Genomic DNA, 13750 nt, shown 5'->3' with positions numbered 1-13750 from the left:
GCCATGGATGAAGAAATGGATGCCTTGGAAGCAAATGCTACATGGGAATTACTGCCTTTGCCTAAAGACAAGAATGCAATTGGCTGTAAGTGGGTTTATAAGGTGAAGCACAATGTAGATGGTTCTGTGAACAGATACAAGGCAAGATTAGTCGTCAAGGGGTATGCACAGGCATGTGGCATTGATTATGAAGAAACATTCAGTTCGGTTGCAAGGATGGCAACCGTAAGAGCAATCATTGCTATGGCTGCATCAAAGGGATGGTCTTTACATCAGATGGATGTAAAGAATGCCTTCTTGCGTGGTGATTTACAAGAAGAGGTCTTTATGGAGCAGCCACGAGGTTATGTTCATGCTGTTCATCCTGAGTTTGTTTGCAAGTTGAAGAAAGCCTTGTATGGCTTGAAGCAAGCACCTAGAGCATGGTCTGACAAGATAGGACAGTATCTTGTCACTATTGGCTTTCAGATTTCCAAGGCAGATTTCTCACTTTATGTAAGAAAAACAGAGAAAGGTATTATGCTGCTTGTCATTTATGTTCATGATTTGATCATCACAGGTGATAGTGATGAAGATATCCTTCATGTGAAAATGTTATTGAAGCAGAAGTTTGAGATGAAGGATTTGGGAGAGCTGCGTTATTTCTTGGGCATTGAGGTGATTAGATCACCAAGTGGGATACGGCTCTTGCAGAGGCAGTATGGATTGGACATGCTGTCCAAATATGGGATGACAGGCTATAAGCCTATTTCAGTTCCTTTGGAGCAGAATGTGAAGCTGAGCACAGATGCAAGTGAGCTTGTGGAAGACCCTACTATGTATAGGCGCATAGTAGGAAGTTTGATTTATATGACTATTATCAGGCCAAATTTGAGCTATGCTGTTGTATTGGTAAGTCAGTTTATGCAGGCTCCAAGGAAACCGCATTTGGATGCGGCTAGACGCATACTCAGGTATGTGAAGTCCACATTGTAGTATGGACTATTTTATGAGGCTAGGGTTCAGATACAGTTGCATGGATACACTGATGCTGATTGGGCTGGTAGTATTTCAGATAGATGATCTACAATGGATATGTGTTCTCTTTTGGGAGTGCTGCAGTCACTTGGAGCATGAAGAAACACCCTACAGTTGCCTTGTCGAGCACAGAGGCTGAGTACAGGGGTGCAGCAATGGCTGCATGTGAGGTAGCTTGGTTGCACAAGCTACTTTATGATATGCATCAGTCTACAGATGGGCCAGTTGTCATTTATTGTGACAACATGAGCAGTATACACTTGGCAAATAACCCATTCTATCATGCTAGAACAAAGCACATTGAGGTGCATTATCACTATGTGCGGGAGAAGGTTTTACTAGGTCTTATTGATCTAGTCTATGTCAGCACAGAGGATCAGGTAGCTGACATATTCACGAAGGCATTGGGCGTAGAGAAGCTGCACAAGTTCAGAGACCTGCTTGGTGTGCAGGAATTGGGATGGAGCTCGAGGGGGAGTGTTGAGATATCGAGCTCCACTCATGATATGCCAAGGTGACCGTTGTGCATTTATGTCACCGACTTGTTAACTGCAGATGCGGTTGGTACACCGCCCATGAATAATAGTTGGATGACAGCTATCCTTATGTACTCTAGGTCGTGGCTCAGTTAGTATGCCACCTTAGTTAGCTGAGTTTGGTTTGAGACCCACATATAGGGTTCTTCTATTTCTTTGTACTTGAGTTCTTTTGGCTTTCACAACTAAGAAGAGGAAAACTGTTTTTAGCCTCCACCTTTGTGTGTATTCCCCCATTGTGTATGTGAGAAAGCCGCAAGTGAGACTCCTTCCTTCTCTCCCACTATCTTCACACAGGAGACCATGGATGAGTTGTTGCCGTGCACAAAAGCACAAGTGATACTTGATAAAGATACCAAGGGAATATTAATCTTTTGCATTACAATTCTACACTTTGCGTTCAATGTCGAACTTGAAGAGCTTATTGATCTTAACAACCAAGCAGCTGACAACGTATTACAATAGTTCAAGGATGTGTACAATCTACAGCAGGGCGAATGGGCAGTAACCATTGGCAAGATAGCATACAAAATTGACCCAGAATTTTAGAGAAAAAATATGGGCCATTAGCAGCAATCTTCCCAGAACCTAAGAAGTAGCCTACTCAAGGTAAAACCCTACCCACAATATAGAACATCCTTTCGAAGTATTTTTTTTTCCATATAATAGATCTAATTTTCACTCATACTTTATTCAATTTTATGAACAAGAGACACAAATAAGGAACCAGCCATGTCAAACAACAATACCACATCGGTAGCAAAATTTATCTATTACATCACTTGTCTACGGAATGTCAAAAAATATATTGGACAAACTACAAACATTGAAACATGTCTGAAATGACACAAAACTAACCCACCATCTAAAATGATCGATGATGTCCACAGGTACAAACCATTTGAAAAACACTTCAACGTGGAGGTCTTGGCATCAACTCTGAATACAGTGGAAGCGAATAACTTAGAACGTCAATACATTGCACGAATGGACACAACATCAGGCTCAAAGGGTTACAATAATATAAAAGAACACCCTACGTGCACGAAAAAATATTACTACTTAAAGTGCAACAATTTGATTTGAACAACAATGTCATTTGTCTGACTTCATTTCCAAACATTCAGAATATAATTCATATCATTCTTCTTCTTCTTTATTCATTGTTTTAATTTGTATACGCACTCATATACATGAAATTACATCACATATTCGTAAATCTAGAGTTTCAAATTCCACTTTACAGTGTTCATTTATTCTATAACTAACATTACGATTTATGCATTAACAATTTCTAATTCTACTTTAATAAAATTTTTCGTTATTTCAAAAAATCCTTTCTTCATCGTTAATTTATAGTCAACATTTTATACTTTGCTCTCTTTCACCTTAGGCGGCCTACCGCACCCTAGTTTAAAATTGTAAGGGCAGGCCAAGTGAATATGATTCACCTTGTTCATGATTGCATCTCTCTCTCTCTCTCTCTCCTTCTTCTTCTTCTTCCTTCCTTCTCTCTCTCTCTTCTTCTTCATCTTCTGCTTCTTCTTTCCTCTCTCTCTCTCTCTCTCTCCTGCTTCTTCTTCTTCTTCTTCCTTCTCTCTCTCTCTCTCTCTCTCTCTTCTTCTTCATCTTCTGCTTCTTCTTTCCTCTCTCTCTCTCTCTCTCTCCTCTTTTGTATCCCCATCTTTTTCTCCCCCTTTCCCACTTTTTGATTGTATCTCTCTCTTCTCTCTCTCCCCCTCGCTCCTTCTCTCCCCCCGCCCCCCCTTCTTCTTCTTCTTCTTCTTCTTCTCTCTCTCTCTCTATACTTTCAATTTGCCCCTTTTTCGTGCACCGTCTCTCGTGTTAAGTTGTCCGGATGAGATTGATAAAATTGCTTTGACCCTTGGAGGGGGAAAATTAAGGGACGTGTTGGTGTAAAGGAGCCTGATGAGCATCCTTTCATCCCACCTCATTATTTAAAGCAGAGACCAATAGGAAAAAATGGAGGAGGTGTTTCTGCACTTCTATTCAGCAAACGGGTGGAAGGAGCGAGCAGAGTCTCCGACTGATTCAAGAGCGTCGCCATAGCAGTACAAGCTCCTCTTTCCTTCCCTTTCTTTCAAGTTTGCACCGCTAGAAAGCTCACGATTCATCTTCTTGGAAGCCTCACGTTTCATCTTCTTGGAAGACTTGAATGGTTTTCGTCCTGCCTCTGAATTTTCCTTGTAGTTTGCCCTTGAAATTGATACAGAACCTGAGACATTCCCTTTCTTTGGATGTCGTTTCCCCAAACTTCAGGCCTGAGACATTCCCTTCCTTTGGATGTCGTTTACCCCCCTTTTACGATCCCGCTCAAGATTTGTTGCCTACAATCTTCATGAATTTCTGCTGCAAGGAGTTCCTTCTTCGCTTGATGTTCTCTGCTGAAAAAACCTTACCACTCTACCAGTTTGCCCCGGATTTGCCGAGCTTTCTTCTGCATCGGATGTGTTGGTAAAGAAGATGAATTTTTATTTGTACAGAGGGAACCTTCATAAGGTTCCCGATGTACCAAGGCGATGGACTTTGTCCAAGCCTTCTATATCGTTGCAACTGTTCCAGAAAGCCCTTGTGAAACGAGAAGAAGCTTTGATACGTCTCGGCCAGAATGTAGAATGTTCTACTTCCTCAGCATCCGAAAAGGAGGCCGGTACCGCTGTTCTTGAAGAACCGGCTGGAAAACTGATTTGCGAAGGAGGTGACGACACCAGCGCGGCGAAGAATTGTGTGGATACCCTCGTAAATAAGGAGCTTAAGACAGTAGATGATGGAGGTGGCGTAGGAGACAAGCCAGATGTAAAAGATGAAGAAGGTTCCAAATCTAGGGACTGTGGAAAAAGGAAGAGGGATCATTTCGAATTTTCTAAGATGGAGACAGATGGAACTGATATCAACAGCGAGGAGGATTTGTCCAGGGCTAGGGACAGGAACGCAAGGATAGAATCTGACACAGACTCGGGGATTCCAAAAGACATGTCCATAGATGAAGATGAAAAATGTGATGAAATGGACTGTGATCAGGACGCTAACGCAACGGCTAAGGTTAAGAGCAACCTTTGGATGGGGGAGGCTGAAGAAGCCAACTTTTCCGTGCAGCTTGAGGATGGTCTTGCAACAGAGGAAGTCGGTAAAGGCAAACAAATGGAGAAACTTGAAGCACCACGTACCCCGGATGAGGATTGTGTGAAATCGGTAAAGCGAGTAAGTTTATTGGTTTCTCAGCAGCTATCCTATCATAAGAAACTGAGTTAATAAACATCTGTCATTGCCTAAAACAGCACAGCAGCTTGGGTATAGAATATTGCTCTTTGTGACATGCTTCAGTTTTATGTTGGGATGCGTGCATTTCCCCCCTCCCTTGAATGGTGTATCAGCCATCTCATAAAATTGATCTAATTGGTCTCTGCACTCGCTCTATGCAGGCCCCAACAAGGTTGGATGGCTCATTGCCAGTTGAGATTGCGTTTGAAAGCTGGAAGGCAAATAGAAAAGCTGAGCTTGAGGCAAAACTAAAAGCACTGCAAGAAACAAAACACCAGCTTGTTCAGATGCTAAAGCAGGTTGGAAAGAAATTTCCTTGTTTTGGAATTTTTCTTGGTTCATTGAAATTCGTAGTTGCTGGTTTTATTGGCTTGCTTGATGCGAAGTTCTCATTGTTTGTTGAGCCTCCCACCTACACCCCCCCCTCTCTTCTCTGTGTGTATGTGTGTCTGAAACCGGCCTTCAATAAATCGAAGGGCAGTAAACTACGAATAACCAGTCACACCGTTACAAAAATTATTCAGCAAAAGTATTACCAGCAGACTGGGAGCTAGAGTGCCCCTGCACCAAGACAAAGACACAGATTGGCCCCAAACCTTGGCGCCCCTTCCGGTATTTCTTTAATTAAGTGAGAGGCCCTGAAATCCAGCCTACATAAAGGATACATTCAACTGGGGCATTCCACATCCCAGTGGGCATCCACATACCCTGCATAGCCTTGACTGTTCACTGCTCTCACTAAACCTGGCAATGGGCATCCATCTCTATTCTAGATTGATTGCACTCAGCCTGGAACTGTTACTAGCAACCCAGTCAGCCACTCAGTTCCCCACAGCTGTCACTAGTACCCAATTAGTCATCCATCTGCTCAATGCAGAGAAAGAAAGCATACATACGCTGTCTCAACTGTCCGGGACTGCCACTACCTATAGTTTCTCATTTTATGGCCAGCAAATATCCTGATACTTCAACTTGTTTCCCATTAGAGAAGTAGCGTCACAACACAGCAAACACTATGGCAGTCATACTTGTACCATCCCTCTTGGGGTTCCAGGGATACTCTTCCCATTCCAAGCATGGATTTCCCAACCCCTGCCTACTCAGCAATGAGGCTGTACTCAAGATGTGCCATCTGCCTAGCAACCACTACTTGCATGTGACCCATCTCCTTAAGAAACCAAAAACATATTCCCGCATGGAACATGTTACCTGCCAAAGCCAGCAAATAGGATACACAGTGAATGCAATCCCACTTGCATTCAGTGCTCTTCCCACTCTCAGTGAGGCATCAGAATTCCAAAACATTAGCCCTGCAGGGCTCTGCTTTCACACCCATTTGACCATAGGCATCCATTTTCAGTGCAAACACCTGCATTGGAACTTGGGAGCTGTTGCTAGCAGCCCTTGTAGGACCATACACTCCTGAGCCAACCACAAGTGTCCAGTGACTCAATGGAATACCCAAACAATGGGTGAAAGCATAACTGGTCTGCCCATAATGCTCGAAGCACGGACTTACTCTGCAAACATTTATTGAGAACCATCCTGCCGAGCAAGTCTCCAAAAACACAGCCCAATGCTCATGGGCAATCACTCGAAGGCATGAGTGCGCCCTTTACCAGCTAGGAGCTCATAATCAAAAGCAAATGAATGGCTGTCGTACAGCCCATACAACCTCAAGGCCAACACCTTGTAGCCCATGGCCATCAAGCTGCCCGTACCTTCCGTACAGCCCGTACACAATAGCTGGACTTCTCTGTACAGCCCGTAGTAGGAGGCCCGGCCTTAAAGGCCGGTCTCTTCCGTACAACTTCCTGTCCCGTACACAAATGTACGTCATCTGTACATAGCAGCTGACTGCAACCGTACTCAGCCATACAAGGCTACGTCAGCGTGGAATAGAGTGCGTGACCAGACTGTACCAACTGCGATTCCTGCATCCGTACACCTGTACGGACTGTTACGTACAGTCCCGCGCGCTTGTACGGACTGTTCCGTACAGTCCCTTACGGTGTTCTGCCTGCTAACTGCCCATACTGGCAGTCCATACCACAGCGCCCTCTCCTTCTCTGCGTGACGACCAACCCGTGCCTTCGCTCTCTGTCTATGATCTCCTTTCCTTGTGTGAAGCTGCTCTCTCCTTTCAGCTCCCGACTTTCCACGTATGTTATCTCCAGGTGCTTCGAGCCAGCCCCGGTGGCATGCACAAAGCCTTGGCCCTTTTTTTTAGTAGGTGCCATGTGGCACCTACGTTTCATTTTGCCCCTGATGGGGCACTTTTTAAATTGAAACTAATGACCAACCTAAATCTTTAAGGTCCTTTGGCTCCTCTTGGCCTAGACCTCTCAATTACCACCAAGGCACAATTCCCTAGGGAGAATCTTGCACACTTCGCAACCCAAGGCCTTGCCCGGTTGGTTTCTCAGGGTCTAACCCACATGCAAGCCAACATGCATGTGCTAAAGTTCACGCCCTTGTGACACTCTCTTTCGTTCTTTGTTCTTTTCTTTCTTACATATGTCTTTCAAGTAATATCGTAATGGGCAAGGAGGTTAAGCTCTCTCTCTCTCTCACGCACGCGCACGTGCCTTCATTCGCGCACATAATCGCAGCAAATAGCACAACACAGGTGCTATTTGCTGCGATTGTGTGCGTGAATGAAGGCAGGATTGGGCTACAATAGCCCCCTCCCTCCCAAGAGAGTATTTTCTGTATTCATGTCTTGCCAAAAGGCTGAGTTATAACTGTTGCCAAAGAGGCTTAAAGAATAACTGTTTGTCAAAGGCTGGATAGAACTGCTCCTTCCTGTGGGTGGGAAATGGAGAAAGGCAGAACCACCTCTCTTCCTGCTGCTGTGCAGGGCACTGGCTGCCTACCTGGGGCTGGAACTGTTGCTGGCCGAGGGCTGGAGCTGTGGAACCCTGGGCCCAAAATCTGGTGCCCAATGAGGAGAGGAAAGACCCCAAAGACCCCTTATGTAAGTTTTAAGGGCAGGCTACTGGGTGACTGGGTCTGTGGTCAGATCTGCCAGGGACTAGACCGACCTGCTGACAGCTGACCTGCCACATCAGCATGCCACCCTGGGGTGGCTGATGCGGCTTGCTGATGTCAGCGCTGGTGGGGGTTTTATTTATTGATTGTCTTCCTGCTAGGGATGGTGGCGTGCAGTTCTTTTCTGTATTTGTTATTTTAGCCGGGGCCACTGTTACAATTAGCTCTCTTGTCTAGCTTGTTTTGTGAGCATGCAAAGTATTTAGATATATGTTTCTGCCATATCAGTGGACATGCAATGCAGTTTTCATTCATGTCGCAGCTTGCTAAATTTCTTCTAGTTAGCAGCTGGTTCCCTATCAGTATCTTTTATATATTTTTTGGGTTGTAGAAAAGCTTCTTTTGGGGAGACCACTCTAGTCTTTACATGCAGTTGTAGATTGAATGAAGAGAATGTGAACTGCTTTTTTTTGTCTTCTTTAGTGCTAGCCGCCTTTCACAGTTGGTCTGCCCTTCACCTCTAGAGTGTTGACAGAAACTCAGCATGAAGATGTTTGTATAAAATGGATGCTCAAGTGTGTGGGTGAGTGGATATGTTTATGTGAGAGCATATGTTTGTACTGTGGTCCACACCCATCGTCAGTCACTGCTGAGGTCGGTGTTGGATGTCATAGTAGCTAGTCCTTGCTATGCGTTATGGAGTTTATGGTTGAAAACTTGTGGGTGACGGTCATGAGGGTGGAATTGCACTATTTTTCCTAATTCTAGAGGATGAATTGGGCATGTTCTTAGATTTATCTAGACATGTGGTTTTGTATGTTTTCAATCCATTAGAGGGAGGGAGGAAAGAAGAGATAGGTTGCTATATTGTGGCTTGTAAATTAAAGAGCTTGCTTTTGTAAGGCGGGGAGAGAGAGAGAGGGGGGGGGTTAGCTAATTACAAAATCAAGAAGCCCATTTTAATGGACTGCCCCACCTTTATTTAAACTCTATGCCAAGATATCGGGATGGCCTGGTGTTGGTCACTTCCAAGGCTAGTGCTAAGGAATTGAAGATTGGGTTTTTGAGCTGGGGCAATTGCTGTTGAAGGTATGCTTCTATCACCTATGTGCTAGGACCAATATTTGAAGAAGCAATATCACGTCGTCCAAAGGAGATTTTTGAATGATTATTCCTAGTAGATGAGTACACCTCTTCTTGGAGCGAAGGATGTGTGGCGGGAAGCATGGAGACTGAGATGGTTGCCATTGAAAAGAGCCGCATGTGGGATCTGGCCGAAGTTGGTCAAGCAAGAGGTTATTGGAACCACGTGAGTCTACTAGGTAAGTACAAGTGAGATGGTACTCTCGACAAGTACAAAGCAAGATAGGTCGCCAAATGATATTTGCAGGCAGAAGTGCTTGATTATGGTGAGACTTTCACATCCATAGCTCGCATGGAGAAAATTTAGATTGTGATTGCAATGGTTGACCATGATACGTGGTTCATCTATAAACTTGCTTTTCTCAATGGTCACTTGGATGAGGAAGTTGATCCGGAGCTGCTATAGGGCTTTCAAACCAAGAGAACTATGGTGTGTAGACCAAGAAGGTGCTCTATAGGCTGAAATAGGCCCCTTGAGTTTATTACCAATGCACCGACAATTACTTCTCATAGATTGGGCTTTCTCGAAGTTTGTTAGATGCAAACATGTACCTCCCTTCAGAGGGGACATGAGAATGATAGTGATTTTGTATGTGGATGATCTCATCTTGACTGGGGATCTCAACAAATAGATAAGGAAGGTTAAAACTTTGTTGCATGAAGAGTTTGACATGATTGACCTTGGTCTTTTGCATTATTTTTGGGGGATTTAGATATGGTAGGAGGGAGAAAAGAATTTCATCTCTCAGGAGGTATATTGTGAGGAAATTCTAAAATGGTTCTAGATGGAGGAATGCAAAGCAGTTGTCACGCCTATGGAAGTTGGGAACAAATTCAGTAAAGAGGCACATTTGAGCTGGTGGATATAACAAAGTATCGACAACTGGTGGGAAGTCTACTCCACCTCACCAACACCAGTCTTGACATGACATTCTTAGTTGGCTAATGTGCATCAAAGCTCGGGGAGTATCATTGGAAAGCTTGCTTGCGTGTGTTACTGTACTTAAAGGGTACCATAGGATATGGGATCATGTACCGAACAAGGATTGACTTCTTTGGGTACTGTGATTCTAATTGGGCGTCACGGGGACACTTGGTGTTCCAACGATTAACCATTTGCTATTGGGTTTAGGGATCATTTTCTGGATTAATAAGAAGCAACGAATGGTCGCTCTTTCATTCACAAAGGCTAGTACAGAGTGGCGTGCATGGCATCATGCGAGTCCTTAGGCTTAGGTGGATATTTGAAGACTTGGAAGTTCTACAAGAATAAGCGATGGAGATCATCTATGACCATCAAATTTGCATAGTGATTTTGCAAAGAACCAGTGTTTCGTGTGTGGAAGAAACGCTTCGAGGTTCTCTACCTCTTCATTAGAGAGCTGACAATGGACTAATTGATTGAGCTTACCTATTTTTCAACAAAAGAAAATAGACCTGTTCACTTAAGCTCTTTCTTGTGAGCAGATGGAGCACCTCATTCAACGCATGGGGGTTTGTCAGTGAGAGACCCCACATTTGAGCTCCCATATGAGGAGGACGCGAGACAATAGATCAGGGTTGGGAGAGAGTAGGATGTTTTGGCAGGTGCAGTAGCCTATATTGGAGTCAGAATACTGACACTTGGGGGCTGCACATGGACGCATTTTTGTGCGGGGATGAGGGCTTCTCAAGGCGCCCAGAACTATGCTTAGTTAATTGTCAGTCCAGTCAGCCACCGTGTTGGTTGGTACAGCCCCCATGGTTGGGTCAAACAAGTCGATTGTTGGAATGGTCACCTCCCCATCTGTAAGCCCCCATATGAGGAGAGCGTGGGGGAGGGAGACCTAGGGCAGAAGATGCCTAGAGAAGAGAGAGGGAGGGGGCTGCCACATGGAAAAACCTCACAGCCAATAGAGGAGGATCCCTGAAGGAACAGTACGGGACAGCAGCATCTCTAAGTACGGGTGATGACGCGTGGCTGTACGGGACTGTGCAGATCCTTGGAGGCGCGATGACATCAGCAGGGTGCGCCGACTTGTACGGCTGCATGGCGGGGGTCTGTGGGCAGGTATGAAGCTTGCAAGAGCGTCTCCAGCAGCAACAAAAGGGCAGCCTAGCAGCAGCCCAAAAGGGCCTGGCTAGGGCCCTTATATAGGGTCTGAAGAAAAGCCCCAACCAGGTCGGTTTTACAGATTGGGGGGGGGGCAGACTGGTCAGCCCAAACAGACCAGCCAGTCGGCCCATTTAGGGCTGGCTGGTCGGTTGGTTCAAGGGGGCCTTGAGCCCTATAAAAGGAGAGGCACTGGGCCTCATTTCATATCCAACTATCCAGCAAGAAAAGGAGCATACAGGAGCAGCCAGAGCCACTCCCTTCGGCCTCACACTGGGGGTGAAGGAGAGTGGAAGGTGTGCTGCAGACTGAGTTCCCTAGAGGCTGGACCTTGGCTGTCTTCTAGGGCAGCAAGGTGTTGTGATCGTCATATTCTCTGGAGCAGCCCTCTGACAGCAGACAGGAGCAGCAAGAAGGCAAGCCTTGGGCCTATCCACAGGAGGTGAAGGTGACCCTGAAGGAGCTGTAGACTGAGCTTGAGTGGCAGCCCACCTAGGCTGGTTTCCAGACGCTCAAGGTGGAGCACGCGGGCTCGAGTCTAGAGATAGCCAGCAGATAGGAGAAGTACCTTGTGGTAAGATCAGAGGACCACACCATTGGTGGGACTCTGGATCTTTCTCTTTTGTATTGTGTCCATAGCTTTGGACGGAAATATATTACTTTGGTGGTTTCTCTATCTGGTTGGTTCGTTGTCTATTAATGAGTCTGCACATCTATTCTATGCCCATAAGTTAAGAAGTTTGTGATTCCACATCCCACACCACATTGTGTGAGCTCCTGGGCATTACTATCAATCTTCCGCTGTGCGTACCCTCTGTTGGTTCATTTCTAACATCGATCAAGTTGGCCTGGTCCGGTACAATGAACCTGGTCCATTGAAAATAATTCGAACGGAGACCTCTAAGTCTCTCTCCCTTCGTCCCTCACTGGCTCCCTCACTCCCTCTCTCTCTTTTTCTCTCCCGTATGGATTTCCACCTCCTCTACAGGGCCGTTGATGCAAAATAGCTTTTGTGCAACAGAATGCGCTATGAGGGGTTGGGCAGCACTTAACCCCCAAAATCGTGTTCTGTTGCACATCTTTGATTTTCAAGATTCGAGATCTGCCCGCGGGGAGGGGGGGGGGACTGGTCACTGTATTTGGTCGGCTGTTAAGCCTCATTGGCTGAACCTGGTTGGCTAGATTAGGGCTGGCCGTATAAAGAAGGCTTCTGCATCAGTCTTTGCATCCATAAAACTTGCTTGGCGAGCTCTATTAGCGACTTATTTTTTTCAGTTTCTGCAGACAGTCAGGAAATCTGTCTTTGGCAAGACACCCTTCAAAATAGCTCGCATTTTACAAGTACAGGCCTGCCCTGTGCACTGCTTGCATTGGAAGTGTGGATGTCCTAAATGTTTTTCTTGGTTTCTGTTAATTTTTCACCTAGATTTGAGTGAGAAATTTAGGGCTTTTGCCTCAAATGCAGATTTTGGCAGTTTGGGTTGATTTGTTGCAAGCAGATTTTGTGAGATGGGAAGACATTTGCAGAACATTGCCATTTTCGCAGGCAGATTCAGTGGCATTTGGGCATTGCAGATTTTTGCCTTCTGTTGCTGTGTTTGGAGCATTCCCCAGCATGTGTAAAAGGAATGTGTATCATCATGGTTGAGGTAATGAAGGCTTTCGCCTTCATTGGGGGTTGCAGGGTTTAGGAGGAGTTTAAGGGTTAGAAGGAGGTTCCAGGGTTTAGAAGGAGATTCCAGGGTTAGAAGGAGGATCCAAGGTTCAGGGTAGAGTGCATGGTGGAGAACTCGTCTCCCTCGTAGATCATGGAGGTTAAGGGTTAAGGAACTAAGGGGGGAGCATAGGAGTGGGAGAGGAAGAAGGTGTAAGAGTATGGGAAAAAGAAGAGAGAGGAGGGAGGAGGAGGAGGAGGAGGAGGAGGAGAAGGAGAGGGAGAGGAGGAGGAGAAGGAGGAGAGGGAGAGGAGGAGGAGAAGGGAGGAGAAGAGGGAGAGGATGGGTTGCAAGGTTGGAGGAGAGGGAAGGAGGAGTTGCAAGGTTAGGACATGCTTTTGGACGTGGAGTGCAAGGAAGCATGGACAATTGAGACAATTGCTTGGAATACCAAAGTAGAACTTAACACAATGCCCCAAAGAGTGTGGGCTTCATTCCATTATGGGGTATTTATACAAGTTGAAGAGCTTCGCTCTCTGCATGTAGGAATTGTAAGACATTCTCTCTCTACATGTAGAACTTGCATATAGGAGTTGCAAGTTGCATGTCGCATGTATGAGTTGTATGTAGAACTTGCATGTAGGAGTTGCATGTAGAACATGCATGTAGGAGTTACATGTAGAACTCACATGTTGCATGTAGGAATCGTATGTAGAACTTGCATGTAGAACATGCAAGTTGGATTTCTAAGAGGGATTATTCCTAGCCTTATGCAAGTACAAGCGGAGCTTTGTCGCTACACACACATTCTGTACTATCTAAGTCCATGTTGACACAGAGACAACATACTCCCGGATCCATTTGATTACCCGTCCTCGGGTTATGGCTTATTTTTGTTGAGCTTGTGGCATGTGAGTCGTTCCTCTGTAATGCTTTTGCACCATACAATTTGTGGTATGTAGTTAGGAAGCTTATCTCCTCTTGAGAAGGGGTAGATGACTGTGAATTTCAGAGGGGATCTCGTTGCTGAGGCT

The 13750-nt window shown here is 45.4% G+C and overlaps 1 protein-coding gene across 1 annotated transcript in view; it reads left to right on the top strand.

Moving 5' to 3' along the window:
- The first annotated feature begins 3537 nt into the window (after window positions 1–3537).
- LOC147884664 (tRNA (Ile)-lysidine synthase) overlaps window positions 3538–13750 on the top strand; it is a 34633-nt gene continuing 24420 nt past the window's right edge. The window contains exons 1-2 of the mRNA XM_087397950.1: window positions 3538–4775; window positions 4997–5134. Coding sequence (XP_087254076.1) covers window positions 4038–4775; window positions 4997–5134 — 876 coding nt within the window. The 5' untranslated portion in view covers window positions 3538–4037. The remainder of the gene's footprint in view (window positions 4776–4996; window positions 5135–13750) is intronic.

The sequence above is a fragment of the Dipteris shenzhenensis genome, chromosome 26 (genome assembly GCF_047967505.1).
Source record: "Dipteris shenzhenensis isolate YYH24624 ecotype China chromosome 26, Dip_SZ_1.0, whole genome shotgun sequence".
In the NCBI taxonomy this organism is placed as follows: domain Eukaryota; kingdom Viridiplantae; phylum Streptophyta; class Polypodiopsida; order Gleicheniales; family Dipteridaceae; genus Dipteris; species Dipteris shenzhenensis.
The sequence above is the reverse complement of the archived record's forward strand: the minus strand, read 5'-3'. Positions and strand labels throughout refer to the sequence as shown.